This window comes from Podarcis erhardii, assembly GCF_964252035.2.
Source record: "Podarcis erhardii genome assembly, chromosome: W".
Classification (NCBI taxonomy): domain Eukaryota; kingdom Metazoa; phylum Chordata; class Lepidosauria; order Squamata; family Lacertidae; genus Podarcis; species Podarcis erhardii.
In genome coordinates, this window is record NC_138506.1 from 28896684 (window position 1) to 28923825 (window position 27142).

Sequence of the window (27142 nt, forward strand, 5' to 3'; positions counted from 1 at the left end):
ATCGATTTCCCCGGGTGATGGACAAGCCGGTAGTGGTAGGCAGCCAGGAAAACAGTCCATTGCAGCATGCGTGGCGAGAGGACCGGTGGAGTTGGACGATCACTGGTGAGGAGGCCCAGGAGCGGCTTGTGGTCAGTGATGAGGTCAAAAGTCCTGTCGTAGAGGTATTCATGGAACCTCTTCACTCCAGCCACAAGTGCCAGTGCCTCCGTGTCGAGCTGGCTGTAATTCTGTTCAGTCAGAGATAGCGTCCTGGAAAAGTAGGCAAGCGGTGCTTCTCTTCTGTCTGGAAAACAGTGACTAAGGACAGCGCCGATGCCAAAAGGTGAGGCATCGCAGGCAAGGACCAGCGGCCTGCCTTCACTGTACCGTACCAGCACACTGTCCGATGAAAGGAGAGCCTTGACCGCGTTGAAGGCCGCCGTCTCCCGATGACCCCAGGACCAAGGGGTCTTTGTGCTGAGGAGTCGGTGAAGAGGCTCAGCCACCGTGGCTTTGTGGGGCAGGAACATGTTATAAAAGTTCAGCAGCCCCAGGAACGCCTGCAACTCCGTCTTGTTCTTTGGGATGGGGGCCTGCTGGATAGCGCAGATCTTGGATGTGGTCGGGTGAAGGCCGGAGGCGTCGAAAAGATAACCGAGGAACTCCACCTGTGGAACGGCGATCTGGCACTTCTCCCTCTTTACCTTGAGTCCGGTCTCCTGGAACCTGGTCAGCACGGCACGGAGGCTCTCAAACAGCTGCTGGTGTGAGTCTGCAGACACCAAGACGTCATCAAAATATGGTACCACGCCCGGAAGCCCTTGCAGGAGAAGCTCCATAAGGCTTTGGAAGATGCCAGGAGCCACACTCACCCCGAACTGCAACCGGCGGCAACGAAATGCCCCTCAGTGGGTGACGATCGTCTGGGCTTCAGCAGTGGCATCATCAACGGGCAGTTGTTGATAGGCTTGGGCAAGGTCCAGTTTAGCGAAGACCTTACCCTCACCCAGGGAATGCAGCAGGTGTTGGACAACAGGAACCGGATAAGCGTGCTGCTGAAGTGCCTTGTTGATCGTGCACTTGTAGTCAGCGCAGATTCTCACCGACCCGTCTGGCTTGACAGGCGTGACGATGGGGGTTTCCCACTTGGCGTGGTCAACCGGCTCTAAAACTCCTTGGGCGATCAGCTTGTCCAGTTGTTCGTCCACCTTAGCCTTGAGAGCAAAGGGAACCCGGCAAGGCTTTAACTTGATGGGGGCGACTTGTGGATCAAGGCTAAAGGAGATGGGCGTACCTGTATATTGCCCCAAAGTCCCGTCAAAAACCTCGGCAAAGTCTTTGACCAGACCCTCAGTCTCTGCGTTAGAGATGCAGTTGATGCCGGTGACTTCCAGGCCGAGGGCATCAAACCAGTCTAGCCCTAGAAGGCTTGGCCGCTGACCTTCGACCACCACCAGTCGAAGCAGGCCCGAAAAATCCTTGAAGGCGATCCGGAACCGGCCAACGCCTACCACGGGAATGTCGTTTCCCTGGTAGTCTCTCAGGTGTACGCGGTGAGAGTCGAGTTGCCTTTTGGACACTCTGCGTACCAGTCTTTTGATGGTGCTCCAAGACACGATGGAAAGGGCAGACCCGGTGTCGATCTCCATGTCGCATGGAGCTCCTCTAATGAGCACTGTGACGTTCAGCTTGCGTCGCATAGGCGAGTCGGTTTGGCCAATCGTGGTTCCAGACGGGCAGCGGCAGTTGGTGAGAGCGAAACAGCTTTCCTTCGCAGACTGGAGTGAAAACTTGGACTTGCGAGTTGGTGAAGGGGGGGTGTCAGATGGAGCCAATCAGCAGACCTTAGCGATGTGGCCCCTTCTGGAACACGTCCGACAGATGGCGTCTCTGAATCGACACTTGGCACGGGAATGGTTGCCTCCGCAGCCAGCACATTCCAGTTGGCCCTTGGACTTCTGTTGGAACTTCCTGTGCTCCCGCTTTGTCTGGTGTACGTCATCATCTCCACTGGAGGATGCCTCATCACTGCTGGCCTCTTCGTGATGCACTGGAACTGACTTCCTAGCAAGACACGGGCTGCTGGCCTTGCGGATCTCCTGGGCAGAGCGTTCAGCAGCTTCCAAGGCCACAGCCTCCTCAGTGGCTTTCTGCAGCGTGAGGTCTGGCTTGGCGAGGAGACGCCGTTGCAGATGGATGTCCCGGACCCCGCAGACAATTCGATCCATCAGGGCATCGTCTAAGTCTCAGAACTCGCAGTGCATTGCAGCCTGTCGTAGGGCGGTGGTGTAGTTGTTGATTGACTCCCCCTCTGTCTGGTTCCGGTGGTAAAACGCATGGCGGGCAGCAATCTTGGATGGCTTTGGCGCATAGTGGTTGTGAAGCTTCTCTTGGATCGTGTCCCATGGTGTTGCCTGGACTGCTTCAGGCGCAACCAATGCTCTGGCCATCTCAAACACCTCAGGCCCACAGAGGCTGAGGAATAGGCCCCGCTTCCATTCCTTTGATACTGCTGTCAGCTCGTTGGCTTGGAGGTAGCAGTCGAACCGAGGTAGGAGTCCCATGATTCAGAGGCTGGCGCAAACGGCGGTAGAGGCACAAGTGAAGCCATGACTCCGATGCCAGCGTGAAGGGCGATGGATGGAACACAGTGCTCTAGCCAGAACAGTCAGCTCTGAATTGGTTCTGTTCAGTGATTTCGCTCAGTGATTTCGCTTAGTGATTCAGCTCAGTGATTCAGCTCAGTTCAGAGGATGGCCACATCTGGCTGTGCTCTGAAGTCCATCGATCCCATCCTCGTCGCCAGTGTTAATTTGTGGGCGAACATATCAGACGACACAGCGATTCTTCCAAAGCAGCTCTTTATTTGTAAGCTGGAACAGAACTGATCTGAGGAGCTCAGTCAGCCTGCTTATTATAGAGCTCCAGAACAATGTAACTGTTGCCGTTTTCTAAAACTATCCAATCACTGAACGTCACTTTCGATCCTTCATTTGCATAACTATCTACAGTATCCCCCTGCTGGCCCAGGGTGAGAACTTCAGTACATAACAAACTGAGCCCCTACACTCCTTGCGTACATGAAAGGGGCACAGAAAGGATGGGAGGCAGCCTTTTCCTGGAGCCTTGGGCTGCTCCTGCTACCGTCTTACCTGCAGCAGTTCACTCGCAGGCTGCTGACCCTTTTCCTCCATCACCTGGATGATCCTCTCAAGAGAGGAGAGTTTCCTGCAGAGTCTGGCCAGCTGCTCATCCCTTCTCCCTGCAATCTCCTTCTCCACCTCTTCCACATGATTCAGCAGACGCTTTTCTTCTTCTTCTTCTTTCAGGAACTGGCGCAGTTGTCTGAACTTCTCCACAGTCTTCAGCCTCTCCGTTTCTGAGGAGGTCTGAGTGAGGAAGATGGTCAGCCTTCAAAACATCAGCAAGAGAATTAGGATTTGAATTGAACTGCTTCCACCCTCTCAGCTCACAAGTCCTCAGGCTTCTCCTTAACTGCTTTTCACATAATAAACAACAATGGGAAATAAACTCCATTTAGCTGCATTCAAAGGTGAACTTACCTAATTCACAATTCTTGGAAAAATATGGAGACCAAAACAGCAATCTTTTGAAATTCACACCTCTGAATTTTTCAAGGTTGACCCAGCCAGGTAATGTTCACAAAAAAATGTATTTATGAGGGTAAAGCACGTATCAAAATATTTATACGATAAGGTAGCCACCCTAGCACTTAATTCATTTTCAGAATAATAAATAAATAACAAACCAATATGGAAAAAGGAGAAATAGGGAGAAGTTGAAATGGGCAGATTTCCCCATCCCTCCTCAGTCCGGACTTGCTTCTTGAAGTGCTTGTTCCCTCACTAGTGACAATAGTGACACTTACAAGGAGGTCTTTGCTTTCCTTGTCCAGGTCTGCTTGATAGGCCAGAATTTCCCCTCTCTCTTTCCCCCGAATCTCCAGGTGGCGACAGATCTCTCCCTGACAAGAAAAGGGAAAACTCAGCTTTGATTGAGACACAAAGAGAGGAGATGAATATTCTACTGGATTCTTGGGTCCAGTGGCCTTGCTATAATAGCAAAGTAATTTACTGGAGGAAATAAAAGTACAGAGGTTTTCAACCTTTTTGGGTCCACGGCTCCCTGGACCAACTCCCTTCTTTCTGCGGCACCCCTGTGGGGCTCAGGAGACCAGTTAGGTCCCCCCTTGCTTGCCCAGCTTGCCTCCCCTCCCCCTTTCTCGAACAGCCTCCCTTGCGGAGTGCTCTCTCAGCCTCCTCTCCTCTCCCCTCTCCTTAGGAGTCCTCCTCTTGGTCTCTGAGCTGCCCCCGCTGCCCCCCAGGGGCCTGGGACTTGCCTGTCCATTCCCAACAGCAAGGGCCCCTCGCCAGTTTGCTTGCTTACTCCGAGGCCGCCTCAGCTCCTGGCAGCCCACACCCCCTGGCCAGCCCCAGAGGCAACAATTCGCCTGCGGAGCTTGTAGCCAGGGCTGCTGAAACAAACAGCTGTCAAGCCGAGGAGGGAGGGAAGGAAAGAGGGACAGAGGCCAGTGTCTCCCGCGGCACCCCTGACCATCATTCAAGGCACCCCAGGTGCCACAGCATACTGTTTGAAACCCACTGCAGAACTGGGATGGAAAAGTTTTCTAGTCCAACTAACTGGTCTGGAGAAGAGTAAAGGCAGCCATGCTTGCTCCTTTGTCTTCTCCGAGTAGACTTCCAGCCTGACTTCACATCTTGAAGCCCCAGGGAGAAGTGGGAAGAGGAGGAGGAGGAGGAAGCATCCCCAGAATAAGTGTGCTCCCCACCAGTAGGTGCTTCCACCCCCCACTCCTAAATCTGCTTCCAACAGATACTTGGGTGGGTGGGCATCCTGCACCATCTGGTCAATTCCTGGTGCTAGGAGAATTAGAAGGTCTAAGATATAAACACATACATAAATACCGTAAGTAGTTATCATCACAAAAGAATATGCAGGTAAACCCATGAAGAGCCAGGTAAACCCATCAACAGGTTTCCTGCCAGACAGGAGTCTGTTGTAGACCACCCCTTCTGTGTATGTATGTATAAAGTATGGAGTGTTAGGATATTTCCGTTCCACCTTAAAAGGGAGCAGGATGTTTGTGTCACAGCCTGCGTATTTCCTGTTCACAGGATGTTTCTGTTGTGTCTATGCTTTCGTTTTCTCTCTGTGCCTGAACACGCAAACAGGCAGTCATGTTTTTTCCTTTGTTCTGACCAATGCTGAATAAACTTCTAAATAATGCTCTCCTGCGTGCATCTTTTGCTGTGCAAATTCTGCTGATAGAGCATGCATCAGCTCTGGAATGTGGCAAGCTATTTTCTGGAGCTCGTGTCACTAATTGCTGATACTGTATCTACGGGAGATCGATGGATCGTCCGGAGGCGACGTGGGGGCCATGATGGGCTTTATCTCCCTGGCAGTATCCCAACATGGAGGGGTGGTCTTGGGTTCCAGGGTGGGCAATTTCAAATGTTTATATAAGGACTTGTGCGCATGGTTCGGGGTCTCCTCCTCCCTCCTGTGTGTGTGTGGGGGGGGGTGAGCACCCTGTTGCAACAGTTAATAAAAATCTGGCTTAGTAGCTGCTTTGCTTCTCAATATTCTCTGGTTGGCCTCTGTTATTTTCTCCTACAGATAGAGAAGCTACAAAAGGACTCTATATGGGCTCTGAGGTACCCCATAAGGGAAAAGGAGCAGTTTTTTCCTTATAACACTGGCGACCAGTCCCCACCCCCTTGAAGCTGATCCCTTTGTGCTATCTGCTTTGCAGGGTATTGAGGAGGCATCCTGCTAGCCAAAGGAGACATGTCCTTAGTTGTGTATGTGCAATTCACATTTGTAGTGTTCTAAATATGTACAAAGCAACCTTGCTGGGGGATGTGGATGAGGTTAACCCTTTCTCTCCCTGCCATGGTCCCAACCCAAATCTTTGAAGCTGCTGTATTTCAAGGGAAGATCCCTTGGCCCCCCTGGCAGAGAGAAAAATTTCAACTGCCTCCTCACAGCCATCCCAGCAGCCCTCAGGCTTCCCCTTGGCTGCTTCTAAGGTAATAAACAATCACCAATTAATACCATGCCTACTTTGGATCTGAGAATTAAAAAGATAACCTGCCAAGAAGAATACACAGCTATTTCTCCCCCTCAAGGTACCTTGTATTCCTCGAAAGCCTCTTCCAGAGGAATCACCTCGTGGTGTTTGTGCTTCTTGGATCTGCCACAAACCACACAGATGGGGGCTTCATCCTCCTTGCAAAAGAGTTTCAGGGGCTCCTGGTGCTTCTCACAGACTCCTCCTTTCCCTCTTGAAGACTGAGAGTCTTGGCTATTTCGACAAAGGTAGCCAATTGCCGATTGCGGACGAGGCTCCTTCTCTGGACTCTAACTCGGCCTTGAGGACAGAAAGCCAGCCTCCTTTTTGCCCCACTGCACTGGATCAGGCCGGACCGGCAGAAGTTGTGCCCACACTCTGGGATGGTCACTGTGTCGTAAGAGAGTCAGGGTCAGAGAGGGGAATGAAGGAGAAGGACCCTACCAATATCAAATCTATCGTATTCTGCCTTAACACCCTACAAGAAGGTCAACTGTGCCTTGGGGAATGGATCATTTTTGGCTGTATCAAATTGTATCGTTTTTGCTGTATCTTTCTCATTGACTTTAAGAATGGATCTGAATGTATTTTTCGACTCAAATGTATTTTTCCTCAAAATGCTGTACTTTTCTAAATGTATCCAAATTTATCCGAATGGGTTTTTGTATTTCCCCCCAATCTCATCGCCTAGAGAATGTTCCTTAAATGTAACAATCACTTGTTCCAAATGTATTTGATTCAAATGTATTCGAGTGTATACTTTTATGGGAAAACGTAGCTAGGAAAATGTGGAGATATATATATATATATATATATGTAATGGGATAAGGGGTTGCTTGTGCGTAAGCGCTTAAACGCTCCCAGTTTTGTAGTCAGTTTTTAAACTCTCCCTAACCGCACAGCCAAAAGCGTGTGGCTGCCTTAATCACTGGCAGGATCCGTCAGTGGGCGTTTCCTGAATTTCTTCCAACATAAAAGTTCCTTGACAGAAAGTCTCCTCCTTGATTCCCTGCGTGACAGCTTTCTGCGCAGAGTGGGTGTTCCAAGGGGAGGTCCTGAGCTCTCACCACTGGCCTCGCTTGAAGCGTCTCTGAGCCTAACCTCCGACGCTGTCTCCTCCTCCCCTCCTTCTTCAGCGGAAACTCTCCCTCTCCCCCTGCTGGTTCCTTCCTCAGCATCTGAGGGTCTCCCAGCATCCGAGAGCCTCTCCACCCCCCTGAGCTCCGATGGCAGTTCCCTGACATCCACCTCCCCTCCAGGACCCCCCTCACCCCCTGTTCTCCCCCTTTCTTTGGGCGGTGAGGCTGGGAACCCCCGGAAAGAATCTCCCCCATCTTCTGATGACTCGAAAACTGCTCTCCACCTACTACTATCCCGTCTTCCTGAATAATCTTCCCAATCTGATTCCCCCTCTTCAGATTCTTCTTCCTCTTCCTGCCCAGAGTCCGGAAATCCCTCAAACTCCTCTTCCTCGTCGGTGGTGCCAAATTGCTCCTCCCAGAACCTAGCTAAGGGTTTGGGCTTCCTTGGGAACCTACGGTGAAACTCTCCCAAAAGAAACTCATCCTTGATGGTTTCCGCTGGTACCCAAGCATTTTCTGACTCCGGTTCCCCTTCCCACGCCACTAGGTACTCCACCTGTTTACCCTTCCACCTTGAATCGAGTATTTCTGCTACATGACTGCTGCGCTCCCTCTCTTCTACTTGTGGTGCCGCGGGAACCTCTCCCTCTCGTCCCTGAAATTCCCGCCCTTCCCTGTATGGTGACAGTAATGATCTATGAAATACTGGATGTAGTTTCATGTTGTCCGGCAGGTTGAGCCTAAAGGCCACCGGATTCACCTGTTGTGTGACCTCGAAGGGTCCCAGTCGTCTCGGTCTCAATTTCTTGCAACCTCCCTTGAATGGTAACCCTTGTGTTGACAACCACACCCGGTCCCCAACCCTTATAGTCTCTCCTTCCCTCCTGCTCCTATCTGCCTGCCTTTTGTACGCTTCCTTGGCCCTCTCTAAATTCAACTTAAGCTGTTGGTGTATTGCTTCCATTTCTTCTACGAAATGTTCCGCCGCCGGTACACTCCATCTTTCCTCCCCTCCCCCTGGAAAGGCCCTAGGGTGACAACCATAATTGGCCATAAATGGACTCATGCCCGTGGACTCATGCTCGGCGTTGTTGTGGGCAAATTCGGCCAGGGCTAATTTCTCTACCCAGTCACTCTCTCTCTCATTGACATAACACTTCAAGTATTGTTGCAAAATACTGTTTGCCCTTTCCGCTTGCCCGTTGGTCTCTGGGTGTCTGGCCGTCGAGAAATTGACCTCCACGTGCAGTAGGCTCATGAGCTTCCTCCAGAACCTGGACGTGAATTGTTTTCCTCTGTCAGAGACCACCCTCAAGGGGGCGCCATGCAACCTAAAAATGTGTTTTACAAACAGCCTGGCGGTTTCCTCCGCCGTCACCGCATGTGAGCAAGCTATAAAATGACACATCTTAGTTAACAAGTCTAATACCACCATGACCGCCGTTTCCCCCCTAGATTTGGGCAAATCTGTCATAAAATCGTGGCTCCCATGGCCTTTCTGGTGTGGGTAATGGTTCCAGCAACCCCGCAGGTGCTGCCCTCTCCCCTTTGGCTCTCTGGCAGCGGTCGCATCCCCTTATATATTCTCATACATCTTCCCTCACCTTTGGCCACCAGAACTGCCTGGTGACTAACAACATGGTTTTGTGTTGCCCAAAATGTCCCGCCGTGGGGCTGTCGTGCAGTTGTTTGAGTACTCTACTCCTCAATTGCCCCTCTGGTATATACAACGCCCCCCTGTAGTACAGCGCCCCATTTCTTTCCTCAACCCCCCCCGGGTTTTCCCCTGCTCCCCTGAGCTCTCTGAGCTTGTTTTGGGCGTACTCGTCGCCCTCGGTCCCCTCTACCAGTTCTCGTTGCCCAACCAATACTGCCCCACACACCCAGTGGTCCTTGGGTATCACATGTCTTTCTTCCGGTGCTCCCTCTCTCTCCATATATTCTGGCTTCCGGGAGAGAGCGTCCGCCCTTACGTTTTCTTCCCCCGGTACGTAGCGAATTTCAAAATGAAATTTGGAAAACTCCTGTGCCCATCGCACTTGTCTCTGGTTGAGTACCCTTGCTGTCCTCCAGTATTCCAGGTTCTTATGGTCTGTGCACACCTGGATCTTGTGTTGTGCCCCTATTAGTAGATGTCTCCAGCGTTGAAATGCTTCATAAATGGCCAGCAGTTCCCTGTCGTACACTGTGTAATTCCTTTCCGACTTGTTCAACTTCCGGGAGAAGAAGGCACACGGTCTCCAGTCGGACGGATCTCTTCCCGGCTGGAGCAGTACTGCCCCTACCGCTCGGTCTGATGCGTCGGTCTCCACCCTCATTGGTTTCTGCAGATCCACGTGCAAGAGCTGTTCTTCCGAAGCGAACGCCTTCTTTAGTCGGTCAAACGATTGCTGCGCCTCTTCCGTCCATACGAACTTCTTTTTGCTACCGAGGCAATCAGTGATGGGTGCCGTTAAGTGGGCAAAGTTTTTGATGAACTTCCGATAGAAATTTCCAAACCCCAGGAATCTCTGCACGTCCTTCCTGGTTTTAGGTGTCTTCCATTCCAGTACCGCTTGTACCTTGCCCGGATCCATGGACAATCCCTTGTCAGACAACCGGTACCCCAGGAATTCCACCTCTCTTGTATGGAACTGGCACTTCTCCAGTTTGACCCATAGCTGGTTCGCCTGTAACCTGCTTAGCACTTCTCGGACATCTCGGACATGCTGCTCCTCGTCCTCTGAGTAGATCAACACGTCATCTAAGAAGGCTACACAGTTTTTGTACAGCAAGGGTCCTAGAACGTGATGCATGAAAGATTGAAAACATGCTGAGCCTGCTTGTAATCCAAAAGGCATAACAAGGTACTCGAAGGCCCCCAGGGGGGTAAACATGGTGGTTTTCCATTCATCCCCTTCCCTCATTCTGATCAGGTTGTACGCCCCCCTTAGGTCCAGCTTGGTAAAAATCTTTCCCTTCCTAACCCTGGTCAAAATGTCGTCAACCCTGGGCATGGGGAAGGCTACTGGTTCTGACACCGAATTGACGGCCCGAAAGTCCACTACCAACCTGGGCTTATTTGTGGTTTTTTTTGTCTACAAAAAACACTGGACTGCCCCCCACCGCTCTCGACTCCCTTATGAAACATCTCTTTAGGTTCTTGTCTATAAATTCCCTTAACTCCTGCATCTCTCTGTCCGACATGGCGTACAGTTTGCCCACTGGCAGCTGAGCTCCCGGGAGTAGGTTGATTTGACAGTCAAAGGGCCTATGAGGGGGTAGTCTATCTGCTTCCTTCTCACTGAAGACGTCACGCAGGTCGGTGTATTGCCGTGGTATCTCTCCCTTTCCCCCCACCGCCAGCCCTGCCAAACTGGCCATTGCCATCCCCGGGTTTCCCCTCCCATTGCAGTGTTCCAAGCAATGAGCTGACCCGAAAGAGACCGTCCGCTGGTGCCATCCCACTAACGGATCATGTAGCGCCAGCCAGCTCATTCCCAATATGATGGGTGGTCCCGCCAGGGTGGCTACATGAAAGGCAATGACTTCCGTGTGCCTGGCCACCCTCATTGTCATGGGGACCGTCTGTTGGGTTACTTCTCCTCCCAGAAGTTCCCTCCCATCAATCGTGGTGACTTGCAAAGGACTACTTAGGGGCAGAGTCTGTATCTGATGCTCTGATGCAAATTCCTTACTCATGAAATTGCAAGAGCTGCCTGAGTCTAACAGAGCTTTTATCGTGAGTGGATGTCCGTTGGGTAGCTCTAGCACCACCCCTACGGCGATGGCTGCTCGGGGGGGTTCAGGCTTGGGCACGTTCACTGGTCCTTGGCCTGGCTGCTGTGCCCTGTCGTCGGCAGCCAGGCGTTGGCTTTTACCTGCTCCTTAACCCCCTCCTCCTCACTCCCAACAGCCCCCACCATTCCTTGCCATGCCTTTCTTTGAGGGCAGACCCTGGCAAAATGTCCTGGCTGTTGGCAGAGGAAACACTTTTTGGCGCCTTTCCCCTCCTTCTTCCGCCCTTCGTTTGAATTTGAAGTCCCACGCGCGCGCGCGCGCGCCTCCAATTTCCATTGGCTCCACTGGCTGGGCAGATTGTTCTGGCATCTCAGGAATGCGGAAATCATTCCAACGCTCTCCTCTGCCTTCCCGATTCTCTAGAGCCCTCGCTTCCTGGCGCGCTCCAATCGCAAGTGCAGCCTTGGTCAGCTGATCCATCGACTGCGTGCGGGGCGTGCGGGAAAGTTCATTTTTTACTGCCAGGGCTAGGCCTTCTTCGAATAACATTTGTATCAGGTCCGAAGCCAGATCCCACCCCAGTTTGTGTATGAGCATGGCAAATTGTGCCCAGTACTCTCGGACTGATTGATTCCCCTGTTTGCACGCCATCAACTGCCTGCGTACAATGCCCTGTTCAATCTGGCTGGAAAACATCAAGTCCATAGCTAAAAAAATTTTCCTCAAGTCTTTCAAGGCGTCATTATCCGATGCCATCAGGGGTCTAACCCACCTCCAGGTGTCCGATCACAAAGGCTACTCTCGCCCCCTCATCGGCAAAGTCATCATACTGCAGGTTCAGGGCATACTGCATCTCTGTCTTAAAAGCCTGGTAGTCCCTTGGGTCACCCCCGAATTTCTGCACCAGTCCTGGTACCTTCCTTGCAATGGGGGTGGGTTTCCCCTGTGCATCCTGAGCTCACCTTTCATCAAGTCGCGCTGCTAGCAGAGCCAGCTGGTGTTCCAAATCTCTGTTTCTCTCCTCCAGAGTTGGTCCTCCTCCGGCTCCCTCCGCTCCTCCGACTCCGGTTGGGTTGCTCATGATGCTCTTCCTTCGCACAAACAGCGTTAAAGACTGACGGATTGCTGTAATGGGATAAGGGGTTGCTTGTGCGTAAGCGCTTAAACGCTCCCAGTTTTGTAGTCAGTTTTTAAACTCTCCCTAACCGCACAGCCATAAGTGCGTGGCTGCCTTAATCACTGGCAGGATCCGTCAGTGGGCGTTTCCTGAATTTCTTCCAACATAAAAGTTCCTTGACAGAAAGTCTCCTCCTTGATTCCCTGCATGACAGCTTTCTGCGCAGAGTGGGTGTTCCAAGGGGAGGTCCTGAGCTCTCACCACTGGCCTCGCTTGAAGCGTCTCTGAGCCTAACCTCCGACGCTGTCTCCACCTCCCCTCCTTCTTCAGCGGAAACTCTCCCTCTCCCCCTGCTGGTTCCTTCCTCAGCATCTGAGGGTCTCCCAGCATCCGAGAGCCTCTCCACCCCCCTGAGCTCCAATGGCAGTTCCCTGACAATATATATATATATTGCTTATAGTGCCTTTGAACGGTCAACATTCCACCCTCTATCCTTTCACGAGCTGCCAAAAACACTCTCCACACCACACTGCCATCTACTGGGTCTACAAATAATACCATGAATACACACAAATACAAGCTCTAAAATAAATTAGTTTTATTTTCCAATAAGTATGCAAACATAAGACTATCACACCGGAATTAATCGGATAACTGCCTGCCTGCCTGCCTGCCTGCCTGCCTGAACATGCCGTGCACCCGGGGGGTGCTGCGATCGGCGCCCATTGGGAAGGAACAAGACAGGAAAAGGAAGGAAATGGGAGAGGTTTTTTTAAGGGCCCACTTTTCACATGGTGTCCTGTTGTGTGGTCGGAAACTACTCTTTCTTGTTTGATTTGGGTTAATGTCAGAATAAAAGCGAGTTCCTTCAAAATAACACATTCCTTTTTATCTTACCAATTTCTCATATTGTAAGAAGCGGAAGAAGAAACCATAGAGAGCATTCATATTTTCCTTCTGATCAATGAAGTCAAACGTTACAATTATCCATTTTAGAATGAGCACCTATAGGGAGAAGACAGATCTCAGTAAGCCAAAGCAAGACCAAGACAACAAACCCCTTCTGGAATATGGTCAGCGTGTACAACATCTAGCTGAATCATCACCAGGATAACTAAGTCAGACTGGGGGAAATATCATTCTTCAGAACCAAGACATCATTACCATGCTTTCCAAGTTACCTGAAAGTCACTACAACACTTGCGAGCACAGAGCCAAGACACAGCTGAAAGAAGAGAATCCTCTGTTATTACGGAAATGGGAATCAGAGTCTTCAGTAGCCTAGTGCTTTTCACTGTGCCTGCAAGACCTTGAAAGACACTGCTTAACATTCTTAACATCTTCACTATTGATAATTTCTCACAAGCGAGAAGCAGCCCCGGTTCTTGTTAAGGGAGAAGGCAGGGCAATGCAGCTCCTTTGACATACTTTGCTGCCAAGGGGGAAGAGAAGAAGCCAAAACATGTTTTCTTTACCAAGCTTGGCACTGAGTGCGATGTTCAGCAAGTTATGAATTTCTTCTGGTGCCAAGCCTCTCTCTTGCGCAATCTTTTCCACAGTCTCCAAAGGACTCTGCAAAGCTCCATGCTTTTGTGAGGCACTATCTTGAATTAGAAAAAAGTCAAAGTGTGATTCAAATCCATTTGAAAAACCATCCTCATGCATGATGGCCTGTCCAATGGCTTGCTTTACCATCAATTGGCAAGGGAGCCCCATTGAGATGCCATGGCATTTGGAAAACTCTGGAATTCTGAACTTGCCCTTTGCTTTCTTGCTCCTTTGTTCAGTGGGTAAGTAGGTGTAGGTCGGGGCAAGTCGAAAGCTTCCTTGAAATTCCTCAGCCCCAGCCAGCATTGCCAATGGGCAGGATGATGAGAATTGTAGTTCAGCAACGTCTGGAGGGCCAGAGGTTACCCTCACCTGTTTTATCGGTTAGTGTGCTAAGATCTGGGCACAAGCCCAATTCAGCTGACGGTACTTAACAAGGGCTTGCTTTAAACAAAACATTAGAGCTAATACACTATTCTGCTCCAATATACAAAACAGCCCCTTCTCTAGAGAAAGCTAAAGAAAATACAAACTTCGGGGTTTGTAGATGGTTGTAAAGGTTGCTGAAATGTTTCTAGTTCACTAGTTGGAAACAGCTTCCAGGCTATGCAGGACCAAGGTTGATTTGTAACTGTTCCTGTCTGCCTGCTTGCCATCGTGCATATTTGTAAACCATTTCTGCCAAAATATATACAACTGCAATAGTAGTTTCTGGAAGCAGACCCTGCAAGAGTGCACACTCCATGAAGTCCATATGAATAGTGTTACGGAATGGAGGGGGGCATATGAACGAAGTCTTACTCCCGAGTAAGAGACGTGGAGCCCGAGGCGATGACCTCAAGGGAACCCTGCCACACTAGGACTCCCTCACAACGTTGCACCAAGCACCACACAAAAGTCCAAAACCCCGAGAAGAAAGCGCCATTTCTGACCCCGTATCCCGATGCTATACACAATCGATGTATTTTATGAATGAACAAGGTATTTGCATGAGGATGCGCTCTAGCCAATCAGATGGCGTTGAATGTAGCCCTTCAGCCAATCACAGCAATGCCATGGCTCTGCAGAGGCAGCTCAGCTCCAGCTGTTTTGCACGCTCCACTGAACACTGACAAGGTGATGACAGCTCCCGCTGCGAGAACAACGGACTGAGTCAATCAAAACCTTGTTACCCTGTTAATCCAATCAAAACTAGATGTTGTTTAGTCGTTTAGTCATGTCCGCCTCTTTGTGACCCCCTGGACCAGAGCACGCCAGGCACTCCTGTCTTCCACTGCCTCCCGCAGTTTGCTCAAACTCATGCTGGTAGCTTCGAGAACACTGTCCCACCATCTCGTCCTCTGTCGTCCCCTTCTCCTTGCGCCCTCCATCTTTCCCAACATCAGGGTCTTTTCCAGGGAGTCTTCTCTTCTCATGAGGTGGCCAAAGTATTGGAGTCTCAGCTTCAGGATCTGTCCTTCCAGTGAGCACTCAGGGCTGATTTCCTTAAGAATGGATAGGTTTGATCCATGGGACTCTCAAGAGTCTCTTCCAGCACCAGAATTCAAAAGCATCAATTCTTCGGTGATCAGCCTTCTTTATGGTCCAGCTAGATACAATGTAGCAATGTCAGGCCAGGCCACTTCCGAAAAGAACCGTCTGTATTAAAAACAGCTTAAAAACACTTGGAAATTCATAGAAAAACACTGGTTTCACCGATTCTCTTCATTCCACTGCCAGTCTGCTTCGTTGGCCAAGGACTTGGGAACCCCTCGGTCCCTGCCAGAATTCCCCAAGCAGGAGGTCACGTACTCACAGGAAGGTACTTTACCCGTAGGTGACAATCGCTGGGCAAAAGCTCTCCTCCGGACTTACCCAGGCGGCAGACTATGCAAACCAAAGTTCTATTGTCCTCTTGCAGTAGGTGCTTAGAATGTACTTCCCAAGACATATCCTGCATTTGCATGTTACCCCAACACATTCCTCCTATGTTAATCATGTATAACCCTCCCCTTTTCTGATGGAGTGGTGATGTTTAGCGAACTGTCTGCTGGGATAAGATAGGAACTTTTAAAAGTCCTTGTCACCCCGTTCTTGGGGTTCAATTCCTCTTTGAACCTGTTGCGCAATAAACTTTGGTCTACGCTATTTGCTCCGGTTGGTGGCTGGACTCCTTCTTTGTTCCGCAGGGACCCACGGGCTCCGAGCAGCCTCCCACCTGGATTTTCCGTAACAACAGAAACTAGACTAACCCTCTGAAGTGTATCTGAAGAAGTGTGCATGCACACGAAAGCTCATACCAAGAACTGACTTAGTTGGTCTTTAAGGTGCTACTGGAAGGAATTTGTTTTGTTTAGACTAACCCTCTTGAGAGAAGAAAGGTGGCTTTTGCTCCCACTGCAATGTTGTAATCTAAATAAGCACATCTTCCTACAAGTGAATAGTAGCCACCTATCTGGGGGGAAATAAAGTGGTATGCTGAGAGACATGGTTACGGTGGAGAGCAAATCTGTGTTCAACAGTCCTAACATCCAGAGAAAAACCAGATGGCAGCTTTTTTTTTACTGTCTCCACAGAACTCAATGAAAGCCAACCAATGGTTTGGGTCAGGTGAAGTAGAAGCATGTTGAAATCTGCAGATGGCACAAAGTTCAGCGGCAGTAAATCAGAAAGAGGGGCAGTCCTTAAACAGCTGAAGAGAATGGGATAAACTTCAACTGAGCATCCAAGTATTAACATCCTGACGGTAAGGACCTTACCCAACCCTAGTCACATGTAAACACCATTTTAAAGTATGGTTTGAGGAGCTAAAAGATGAAGAGGAGTACCCATTCAGAAGCACATCATATTGGAAACAATGCAGTTCAGTACTAACACCCCGATATGCACCAGCTTTATTCCCAGTTCGTGATCCAGCAAGAGACAAACGTACTGGAGCTGATTTACATGTATTTTTCTTCTTTGCTGGATTGGGGCATAAGCACTGAGCCCTATCTTTGTTCTTACCTTTATTCAAACGGGTCAAGGCTTCTTCAATGGAAAGTTGGTCATCTTCTGTCTCTTCTGGTTTGTTTACTACCAGTAGCCAGCAAAGCTTGTTCTGGCACCTTAGAAATCTCGTGTCTCTTCATTTTTTTCTTATTCCAGGAAAGAAACACAAGACAAGGTCAGCTTTTTTTAAAAAAAAAATCTTTTGCTAGTATTTTCCTGTCCTCCGATAATCAAGTTTGGTGCAGAAAAGGAATGGAGAGCTTTGTTGTTGTTGTTTAGTCATGTCCGACTCTTTGTGACCCCATGGACCAGAGCACGCCAGGCACTTCTGTCTTCCACTGCCTCCCGCAGTTTGGTCAAACTCATGTTGGTAGCTTCGAGAACACTGTCCAACCATCTCGTCCTCTGTCATCCCCTTCTCCTAGTGCCCTCCATCTTTCCCAGCATCAGGGTGTGGGATGTGAAACACAGGAGCAGTCAATTACAACATTCCTAGAGTGTACATGTTTAGACATGGGGAGGGATGTTTGTCCAGCCAGCAGGTAAACTTCCTAGGACAGACTTCCTCCGCATGTGACTAGAGGTGGGTGTGGCCTCACCTGTTAAGGTAATGACAAAAGCACAGGGCAGGGGCAGCCATCTCTCTCTCTTTCTCATCTTCCTTCGAAGAAGCAACATCTGCTAAGCTAAAGATGCCCTCTTGGCTCCCAGCCAAGAAAGGGACTATCTTCTTATAAGATAGATTCCAAATGCATATTACTTCACTAAGTTTAAGTCTGCCTTCTGGGATCTGATGTGAACAGAATGTGAGTAAACTCTTTTTATACTTTTGTAAAGGACTGTGTCGTGTCTTATATTTTAAGAGGGAATAAGGGGAAATTACCAGAGTGATTATTATAGAGGCTTACGCAAGCCTGAGCACACGGTGCCATTGCAAACTTAAGATAAAGGGGAATGTCTTACTCTGCTGATATTTTGGGAACTTGTTAGCACAAGTTGGATAAGAATATAATCAGTCAATATATCCTCTCCTGCATCCCTGAACATTCCCACACAGGGTCTTTTATAATTCCGCATAATAATCCCATCTGATCACTACATCTCTGGATATTTGCACTCCTACATAGGCTGAGCCTGTGACCTGGCTCAGGAACTAAGTATTTGTCATTACAAAAGACTGGCCAGGCTCCCCAGGGTACCCAATCAAGTGAGCACTAACAGGTAACCTGCCAGACAGGAGGTAAACAATGCACTCAGATGTCTGTTGTAGACCACCCTTTCTGTGGTGTAGGTATGATGTATCTGGGGGGTGGCCTTGTGCTACACCCCTTTCTGTGATGTAGGTATGATGTTTCTGGGGGTGGTCTTGGACTCCAGGATGGGCAATTTAAAATGTCTATATAAGGGCAGGCACATCTTTGTTCGGAGTCCTCCTCCTCCTCCTGCCTGTGGGGGGAGCACCCTGTTGCAACAGTTCAATAAAGATCAGGCTTACTAGCTGCTTTGCTTCTCAATATTCTCTGCTTGGCCTCTGTTATTTTCTCCGACCGATGGAGAACCTACAAAGGACTCTAGAAGGGCTCTTGTGTTCCCCATAAGGGAATAAGGGCAGATTTTTGTTTATTACAATATGCTGGAGTGGGCTGCAAAAGACGGAGTTTGGCCTCATTAGGTCTCCCTACCATGAACTCCTTAGGTGGGCCACCCTGTGTCCGCCTCGGCATCGCGCCTCGCTATTCTGCAACTCGAGATAACACTGAACTGCTCTGCAGGGTTGTTGTAAGGATTGCAAGTCAAGGCAACTGAAGTGCTTTTGAACATTGAAAAGCCCCCGACTTCCGGGTTAGCGCGAACGGCTAATGGCGGATTCCCTCCGAGCTCCGGAGGGAATCGGCTCTGCTGAAGACGGGTCTTGCCGTGCCGGCGACACGGGGACCCTCAGAAACTGCAGGCGCGGAAGCCTGCGGACTTGGTGACTCGGTGGGCACCTTAAGCGCCCTCCCCGACCCACGAAGAGCCTTTTTAAAGGCTACGGAGAGGGTACGGAGAGTGGCGTGGTGCTGAGAGTAGACCGCTACTTCAGTGGAGCGAAGCCGCAAGCCATGGCCGGAGAGCGCTGACTTTCTTCCCAAAATTTGGACTGGATAACAAAGGACCCGTGAGTAGTGGAATTTGGACTTTAAAAATTTTTTATCCTTTGAATTCGGCACGATCGGGGGATGTGTTAAAGGGAAGTCCGCACCCCCTCTACTTATAGACTATTTAAAGCAAGGAACGGAGAATTAAGGTGGAATGAATACTGTTTTGATGATTTAAAAGTTTTTCACAAATTTGATAGAAGAAAATTTTGTGCTGGAGAGAAAGGGAGGAACTTTGGAACTTTGTGTGTAATCCCCCCCAAAACCCGGGAGTGTCCTGTTTGGGTGCCGGAGGAAGAAGTGAAAGGAGTTTGACAGCTGTCAAAGAAGCTGTCAAACGGGCGGACAAAGTAAAGAATTTTGTTATTTAACAACTCTCTGAATTAAAGGTGATACATTTGAACTGAGGCGATTGGAAACAAAGTACTGATAATAACAAAGTAACAGATTATTGGAAAAGGACTACTAAATAACTGAAAGCCCCCTAGGGGGAATTAGTGACATTACAATGGCTGCAGAGGGAAAATTACTGGCGGAGATAGAAAAAATGTTCTTTCTCGTGGGAATCCTGCAAGAGCAGAGTATGGCTCTGAGTAAAGTATTTATGACCTTGAATTCTGAAACAAACAACTCTGCTGATTGCACAAAGGAGACGTATGACAAAAACTCTGCAGCTGAGCAGGAAGAGATGCCTTTGGAATTGACAGAGAAGAAAGAAGGAGTGCAGACACTACAAGTGGAAAATATCAACCAGGAATCTACATTGTTAGAGTATGAGCAAGAAGACCTTTGGATTACAAACCTGCGAAAGATGAGAAAGAAGAAGAGGGAAGTCCCTGGAGTACTTGGAATATTAAAACTAAAAAGAATAAAGCAACATGATTGGGACTTTCCTCTTGAGTATGGAAAAGTAGATGATCCTTCGCAGCAAACACTTTTTAACATTCTGGATGAAAGAAAATATGATGTGACTCTGACTGAACTCCTTTGGGGTCTTAGGACCAACAAAGAGGACTACCAATATAGTTGGCAGAGAGGGACTGACAGAGAATCAGACGCCTCGGACGTGAGGAATCCGGGCTAAGAACTATTTTTTGTTTGTTTTTTGGACATTTGTTTGGGAAGGGACAGAAACCGGGGCGGGGGGGGGGGAGAGAGAGAATAGAACTATAAAATGTTATGATTTGTTTTATTTGGTCAATGTGACCTATAATTAATATAATAAAGGGAAAATTTGTGGAAGGGAAGTTAGATCGACCTTAAAAAAAAAAGAAATTAATGATTATAAGAGAATTGGATAAGTTGAATATAGATAAACAAAAAGAATTAAATCTTTAAAAGCAATATGAATATGTTTAAGAGGTTAGGTAAGAACTTGCTGAATTAACTATTGGAACTGGGATGTAAGAGGAGGGGGTGGGGGGAAGTCAATGAAAGTGGGTAAAGAAAATTAGGGTATGTAATTGTATTTGTGTGTTTTTGTCTTTGTGTGTGTGTTTGTTGTTATAAAATGTAAAAACCCAATAAAAATTATTGTAAAAAAATAATAATTATATATATATACTCACCCATGTTTCATATAGGCATCAATTGCATGTTGATATCTATTTGGACTTCTGGAGGGCTTATACTGTACTAACTTTAATTTAATATTCCTGTACTGATGGTCACTGCATCCACAATGCGAGCTGATGGCAGTTTCTTGTTATAATTTGTACATTTCTATCATCATTGCTGTTTTCCTCTTCTTTTTCATTGTTTTTGTTTCACCTTTTTTCTTTTTCTTCTCCTTGTTAAATTTGCAAATAAAACAATAATAGAAAAAAAAATGAACATTGAAAAGCCCCTAATCAATGCTTTGAACTACTATCACTTTAAAAACGAAACTCTGATTAGTAACAGTTTGGGGAATTAAAAATTGGTTTGTTCTGGGGGTGCTGAAGCTGTGTTCTGGGTTGAAAACCGAGTGAGACCACTGGGACATCTAGTTCTGTATGGTCTGCCACAGCCAGCGGCTGCTCTCCAGGATTTCAGAGAGCAGGTTTTCAGACCTCTGTTTCCCATGAATGGATTGAAATTGCCGCTTTTTGCATTATGTGCCTCTCCCAGTGGGCCACCCAGAGCCATTTCCTGTATAGCGTTCTACATCCCATGTAGTCCTGGTTCTTCCAGCTCAATTCAGTGCATTCTGCAACTGTGCAAGTTAGGACGCATCTGCTTTATACATTCAAAGCACCATCATGCCACTTGACATTATAACAATTGCATCTTTGTTTTCAATCCCTTCAGCACGTTGGACAGCAGTCTCTCAAGGCTCATCCAAAGTTACCTTGTGCCCCATGCTTCCTAGGCACAGGTCCGTGCTTTAAAGGCACTGTGTCCGAGTGTTTTGTTGTCCCAGGGCTTTCTAATTTTGACTCATTTTCAGCATCCCTTTCCAGGGCAGCTTTATTTATTTCATGTCTTTAAGGAGTCCTCTGTGCGTGCCAAAGGCTTGTTGCTGGGACAATAGGAGGCTGCCTTATACTGAGTCCCACTATGGCTCTATCTAGCTCAGTCTTGTCCACAATGGATGGCAAAAACTCTCCAGGGTTTCAGACAGAGGACATTCTAGCTGGAGATACAACAGATTGAACCTGAGAGCTTCTGCATGTAAGCAGGTGCTTTACCACTAAGCTATGGCCCTTCTCCCATTGCTTCTGCCCTGAATGAACTGCAAGCCTGTCCTCCAGTCCTCCCAAAACTCTCTTTTGTGGCTACACTCTGCAGGAGGTCATTGGTTGCAGAAGTTGAGCTGTCTGCACAAGTGACTGAATCCGTGAGAAGGCTGATCTGTAATGAAATGCTGACTTTCAGGCATCTCTTGAAGACCTTTTTTATGCCAACAGGTCTGTGCTATCATTTAAACATTTCTTGAGCACCCAGACATTTTAATTCTTTTGACTGATTTTAATGTCCACCATCCACCCGCTTTTGTACATTGTTGTATTTTATGACATGCCCTAGCTTCTGAGAAGCCTTTCGCTCAAAACAGTTAGACATGACATGAATTAGTAGTTTTATCCACCCGGCATGTATGGAACAGACCCTGACGAATCAAATGACAAGGCATAATTAATCCCCCAGCTGAACTGAACAGTGAGCAGCAGCTGGGGTAGAACATGCAAACAAGAAATTATTAGTTCAAGGTACAGAAGCCCCAGAACACCCCAGCCACATGGAGTTAAGAATAGCAATTCCAGATTAAAGGGCTTGCATCTGAGACATTTGTTCCTTCCTTTTTTCCAAGACAGGTGATGTTCCTACGAATACATGGGAAATTTTGAAAGGACCGTGGGCATTTCTCCACCGCAGCTGAAGATTCAAAGCTAAAAAAAATGATATCACTGGGAAAAATGATATCACTGGCAGTCACATGGGAGGCTGCTGAAAATGCACATGGAGAAACAATGGGTCCTTGTACTGAGGGGACTGTTTGACCTGCAGGAGGAAGCCAGTTGTTAAAAGTGAACATGGATCTGAGAAGGAACTTAGAGGGAGATTTCAACATCCAGCTGGAGCCATCAATGGCAGTTTGTCACTACTTCGGAGTTGGGGACTCTTTTTCAGTCTTAAGGGCCATATTCTCCTCTGGGAAACCTTCCAGGGGGCGTGTGCCTGTGGTGGGAGGGGCCACAGGTGAAAGTGAGTGGAGTGATGAATGTAAACTTTGCTTTCCTAAGGGAGGCTGGTTTCTACACACATTCAACTCTCCACTCTCTGTCCTGTGGGAATGTTCAGGGATGCAGGAGAGGATATCTAGTCTGATTATATCCTTATCCAACTTGTGTTAACAAGTTCCCCAATTTCAGCAGAGTAAAACATTCCCCTTTATTTTAAGTTTGCAACGGCAGCGTTTGCTCAGGCTCGCTAAAGCCTCTATAATAACTGCTCTGGTAATTTCCCCTTATTCCCTCATAAAATAGAAGAGATGACACAGTCTTTTACAGAAGTATAAAAAGAGTTTACTCACATTCTGTTCACAATCAGATCCCAGAAGGCAGACTTAATAATAATAATAATAATAATAATAATAATAATAATAATAATAAATTTTATTTATATTCCGCCCTCCCCAGCTGAAGCCGGGCTCAGGGCGGCTAACAACAATAAAACAGTACAAAAGTACAACACAAACAACACTCTAAAATCATTCATTATAAAATTAATTCAAATCAAGCCACTGGCAACCATTGGGCCAGAGCTCCGCGAAGATTGCCGAAGGAGGGAGTCAGGCTGTGCCCTGGCCAAAGGCCTGGTGGAACAGCTCTGTCTTGCAGGCCCTGCGGAAAGATGTCAAGTCCCGCAGGGCCCTAGTCTCTTGTGACAGAGTGTTCCACCAGATCGGAGCCACAGCCGAAAAAGCCCTGGCTCTAGTTGAGGCCAGCCTAACCTTTCTGTGGCCTGGGACCTTCAAGATGTTTTTATTTGAAGACTGTAAGTTTCTCTGTGGGACATAACAGGAGAGGCGGTCCCGTAGGTACGAGGGTCCTAGGCCGTATAGGGCTTTAAAGGTTAAAACCAGCACCTTAAACCTGATCCTGTACTCCACCGAGAGCCAGTGCAGCTGGTATAGCACCAGGTGAATGTGATCTCGCAGCGAAGACCCCGTAAGGAGTCTCACTGCAGCATTCTGCACCCGCTGGAGTTTCTGGGTCAGTAACATACACTTGGAATCTATCTCTTAAGAAGACAGTCCCTTTGTCCTCTCTTGGCTGGGAGCCAAGAGGGCATCTTTCACTCAGTAGATGTTGCTTCTTCGATGCATGTGGTGAAAGAGAGAAGGAAGAGAGGGAGAGAGATGGCTGCCCTGCCCTGTGCTTTTATCATTACCTGCACAGGTGAGGCCACACCCACCTCTAGTCACATGTAGAGGAAGTCTGTTCCCAGCCCAGAGGGAAACAGGAAGTTTACCTGCTGACTGGACAAACATCCCTCCCCATGTCTAAACATGTTCACTCTAGGAATGTTGTACTTGACTGCTCTTGTGTTTCACATCCCACATGTCCTTCATGACGCAAGGGTGCGAGGGGAGGGGTAGTACCTCTGGGAGGGCACGTTGTGCTCCTTCTGGGGTAGTTTGTCCACCTTTGGTCACTACAGCTCCCACCTGCAGATCTTAGAAACTGTCAGCCTGCAGCAGCAGCCACACCCCAGGAATGGCTTCAACTGGCGGGCTAACCAGGTGAGGGGAGTTGATGGGTCTCAAACCCTCAGTGAGTTAGGGGCTTCCCCTGCATGCAAAGCTAGTGTCGGGTACTGGCTAGAGGAGGAGGAATGGTGGGAAGCTACAGCCAGGAAACCCCCAGGGAAGCATCAAAGTGGGAAAGCTCCAAGCCAGGAGACTGCTGGTGGGATGCAGGAGACAGGTCAGAAGAAGAAGAAGAAGGGGGAGCAGATGGCTTGGAGGCTAAACAAGCAACAGGTTTAAGGGAGACTGAGGCAGCTGAGGAGGAGGAGGAGGAGGTGGAGGCTGAGGCTGAGGCTGCAATAGATCCCCAGGCACCTGCCATGTTCACTGTTCCCTTCTCCCCTCCTCCTCTGTCCCCAGGAACAAGGGAGGCATTACACGGAGCAGAACAAAAGGCACAGAGAGCCCCTCCATGACTGTTGGGAAGTCAGCCGACTGGGGAGGAGCCTTAGGATAGGGATGCCATATTTCTAAAAGTAGAAACCAAGACACCCTGAAAGCTGTGGAGCTATTTTTAGGAAGACCCCCAAATTGTTGAGCTTCTTAAAGGAAGACCCAGAAGCTGTTGATGTCTGATAGCCCTACCTTAGGAGGAGGCTAAGATCCTCCATTCTGGCAACTGGGACTAGTCCTGCCTGTGGAGTTTCTCTGTCGGGTTTTGTCTCTCTGAAGAAAGAGTCCACCTTACTGCTCATCTCTGAGTTTTGATGCTGAACTGCAGCTGAATCAGCCCTGACAGCCAGGCTCCGGACAATTGAGCAGATGAGACCACTAGGGGGTCCAACAGTCAAGAAGGTGGTTTCTGTCCGTGCTGTAGAGGGAAGAGAAGAGCAGTGGGGCTCATCCACCTGGGCAGGTAGCTCATTTCAGTTATGAGCAGGAGGCACTACTCGGCAACATTATATCCTACCCTTCCTCCCAAAGGAGTCCAGGGCAGCAAACACACAACAGTTAAACAACCAAAACATCCAAAAACAGTTCCTACACAGAAGCAGACTAAGAAAAATCTCTACTTAGAAGGCTTCTTGAAAGAGAAAGAGGAAGTAGGCATTGAAAAGATAGCAGAGAAGGGACTCCCGATAAGATGGTACCTGCAGGAAAATGTCACTACTCCTCTTTTGTCTTTTCCTTCTGAAGGATCCCGGTGAACAAGCAAAAAGCCCTTGGAAAAACACATACACACACACACACACACACACACACAAGAGGACAAGACAAGACAGGGCTGTGCACCACAAACCATCCCAAAATAAGCCTCCATTCCCCATCAATCAATATTGGGCTAAAAGCTATAGAACACAAAGCTAAATGCACCTAAAAACTGGTTTTGATATAGCCTTGGTCTTGCCTAATCCCTCAGCCTTGTGAGTTTGGGAGCTAGTCTGCAAGGGTTAAAGATCTAATGGAGGATTCCATTGTTGAATTAACCAAGCAAGGGTCATAGTTGCCACCTATGTACCTTGTGGTTGCTCTGTGCCAGAGGGCAAATGAGGGTGGGCCTCCTCCCTCTCCTGGCTGGGAATGAGAAAGGAAAAGGTCAGAGTTGTGTGAGAGAGCTGGGCTGGAAGTTGGCAGAAGTCACAGAGAGAGAGCCATGCCTGATTTCTTCTTGATTCAAAGGCTGTAAGTGGAAGAAGCAAGACCTTCTGAGGCATTAATGCTGTGAGCATCTCCATCTTCGGCTCAGGTTGTATATGTGTGTGAATAAACCATATATCATAAAGACACCACAGTCTCCGCTGAGCCTCATTCCAAGGAAACGTGCTCTAACAACCTCACTAATGCAGCCCCTTCAGTCCTTTATTCTAGTTCCCCTTTCCATGCCGTACCATACAAGGCTTTGCCAGTATTTTCAGGGTCATCTTCCACCACAATTTAGGGTTGCCATATGTCTGGGGAAACCCGGACATGTCCTCTTTTTGGGGACCAACATGCCTATCTGGGCGATTTTTTACATTTTAAAGAAAATGTCCAGGTTGAGGGGGAGCTGTTGGGGTCTCGGTCTCAGGTGGCTCGGGATTGGGCTTCTCTGCTCGTCATGGCCCCTGCCAGCCCGAGCTGGGGAAAGGGGCATGGCAGTGGCGACCCCGCACACCTCTTTTCCCAGCTCGGGCTTGCAGTGCCTCAGGCTGTCCTCTTTTTTTGCTCTTCAATATATTATTTAATTATTTATTACTTATTGAATTTATATACCACACTATACCCGCAGGTCTCAGGGTGTTTCACAAAGTAAAATGAAAATATAAAACCAAAAAATAAATACAGTTGTACCCTCGTTTTCAAAAAGCTTAGTTCTTGAACGTTTTGGCTCCCGGAACTGATTCCATTCAACTTCCAAGGTACGACTGTAATCAAAATAAAAACAACAACCACCCAGTAACCCACAATTCGATGGCCCCGCTGGGTTCTGGAATTATAGAGGGATGAAAAACTTATCACATTCCACTTTCTCTACACTATGCGTGTACCCCTGACCGTGTCCTCCCTTACTCATTTCCCCCCTAAACTAGAAAGCCCCAAATGTTTTAGCTTCTCATCTGGGAGTTGCTCCAGCCCCTTGATAATTTTGGTTGCCCTCTGCTGAACATTCCTGCCCCCCCCCCAAGCTCTGCCTTCAACTGCAAACGTGGCAGACAATACCTTCCCAAAAAAGTTCAGTTTTACTTTTAAGGACAGGAAATTCTCCTGCAGGCCATCTGTGCTAAAGAGAGGGTGCAGATATAAGTCTCCTTGTTTTGGACCACCCAATTTGCATAAAAATAAGACAAGATTAAAAGTGTTGAGTTTTCCCCACCCCATGGAAAAGGAGCAAATGAAAAATCCTCTCCTGAGCTGTGGCTGCTACTTCCTGAGCATGAGAGATGAAAAGGGCCTGTATGGATTTGGCAAAGTCAGCATTCAGAGAATCACACTTGGCTCATGACCAAGGGTGTCAAAAAATAGCAAAAGCCAAACTTTTGGCTCAGAGTTGAAATGCTGACGTTCCTCTTCTCTCTGGCCTGCTGGTCAGCGGATGCCTTGACAAAGACCTGGTTGTCTAACTTTAGACCTTTCGCCTACACCTGCTGTTCTGGGCTATGAAACTGTTGAATGGTTTCTTTAAATGTAAAGGTTCATCATTGTTCCACCCAATGTGTATGTCTTTAAGGGGCCAGAGCAAGGGCCAGAGCAAACTAACGAGACCCAGCTTTACAGCTGTGAAACATAGCAGGTGCTGCTGAGTTGTGTTGATTAAGCTGT

General features: G+C 48.3%; 1 protein-coding gene and 1 long non-coding RNA gene across 2 annotated transcripts in view; one reads left to right on the forward strand and one right to left on the reverse strand.

Moving 5' to 3' along the window:
• LOC309333271 overlaps positions 1–27142 on the forward strand; it is a 364852-nt gene that overhangs the window by 167713 nt on the left and 169997 nt on the right. The window lies entirely within an intron of this gene.
• On the reverse strand, positions 3108–24513 carry LOC309333182 (zinc finger protein RFP-like; the record flags this gene model as incomplete). Its single annotated transcript, XM_081846582.1, has 4 exons — positions 3108–3371; positions 3872–3967; positions 6160–6331; positions 24488–24513. 4 exons carry the CDS (start codon positions 24511–24513, stop codon positions 3123–3125), a joined length of 543 nt encoding a protein of 180 aa, XP_081702708.1. The 3' UTR covers positions 3108–3122.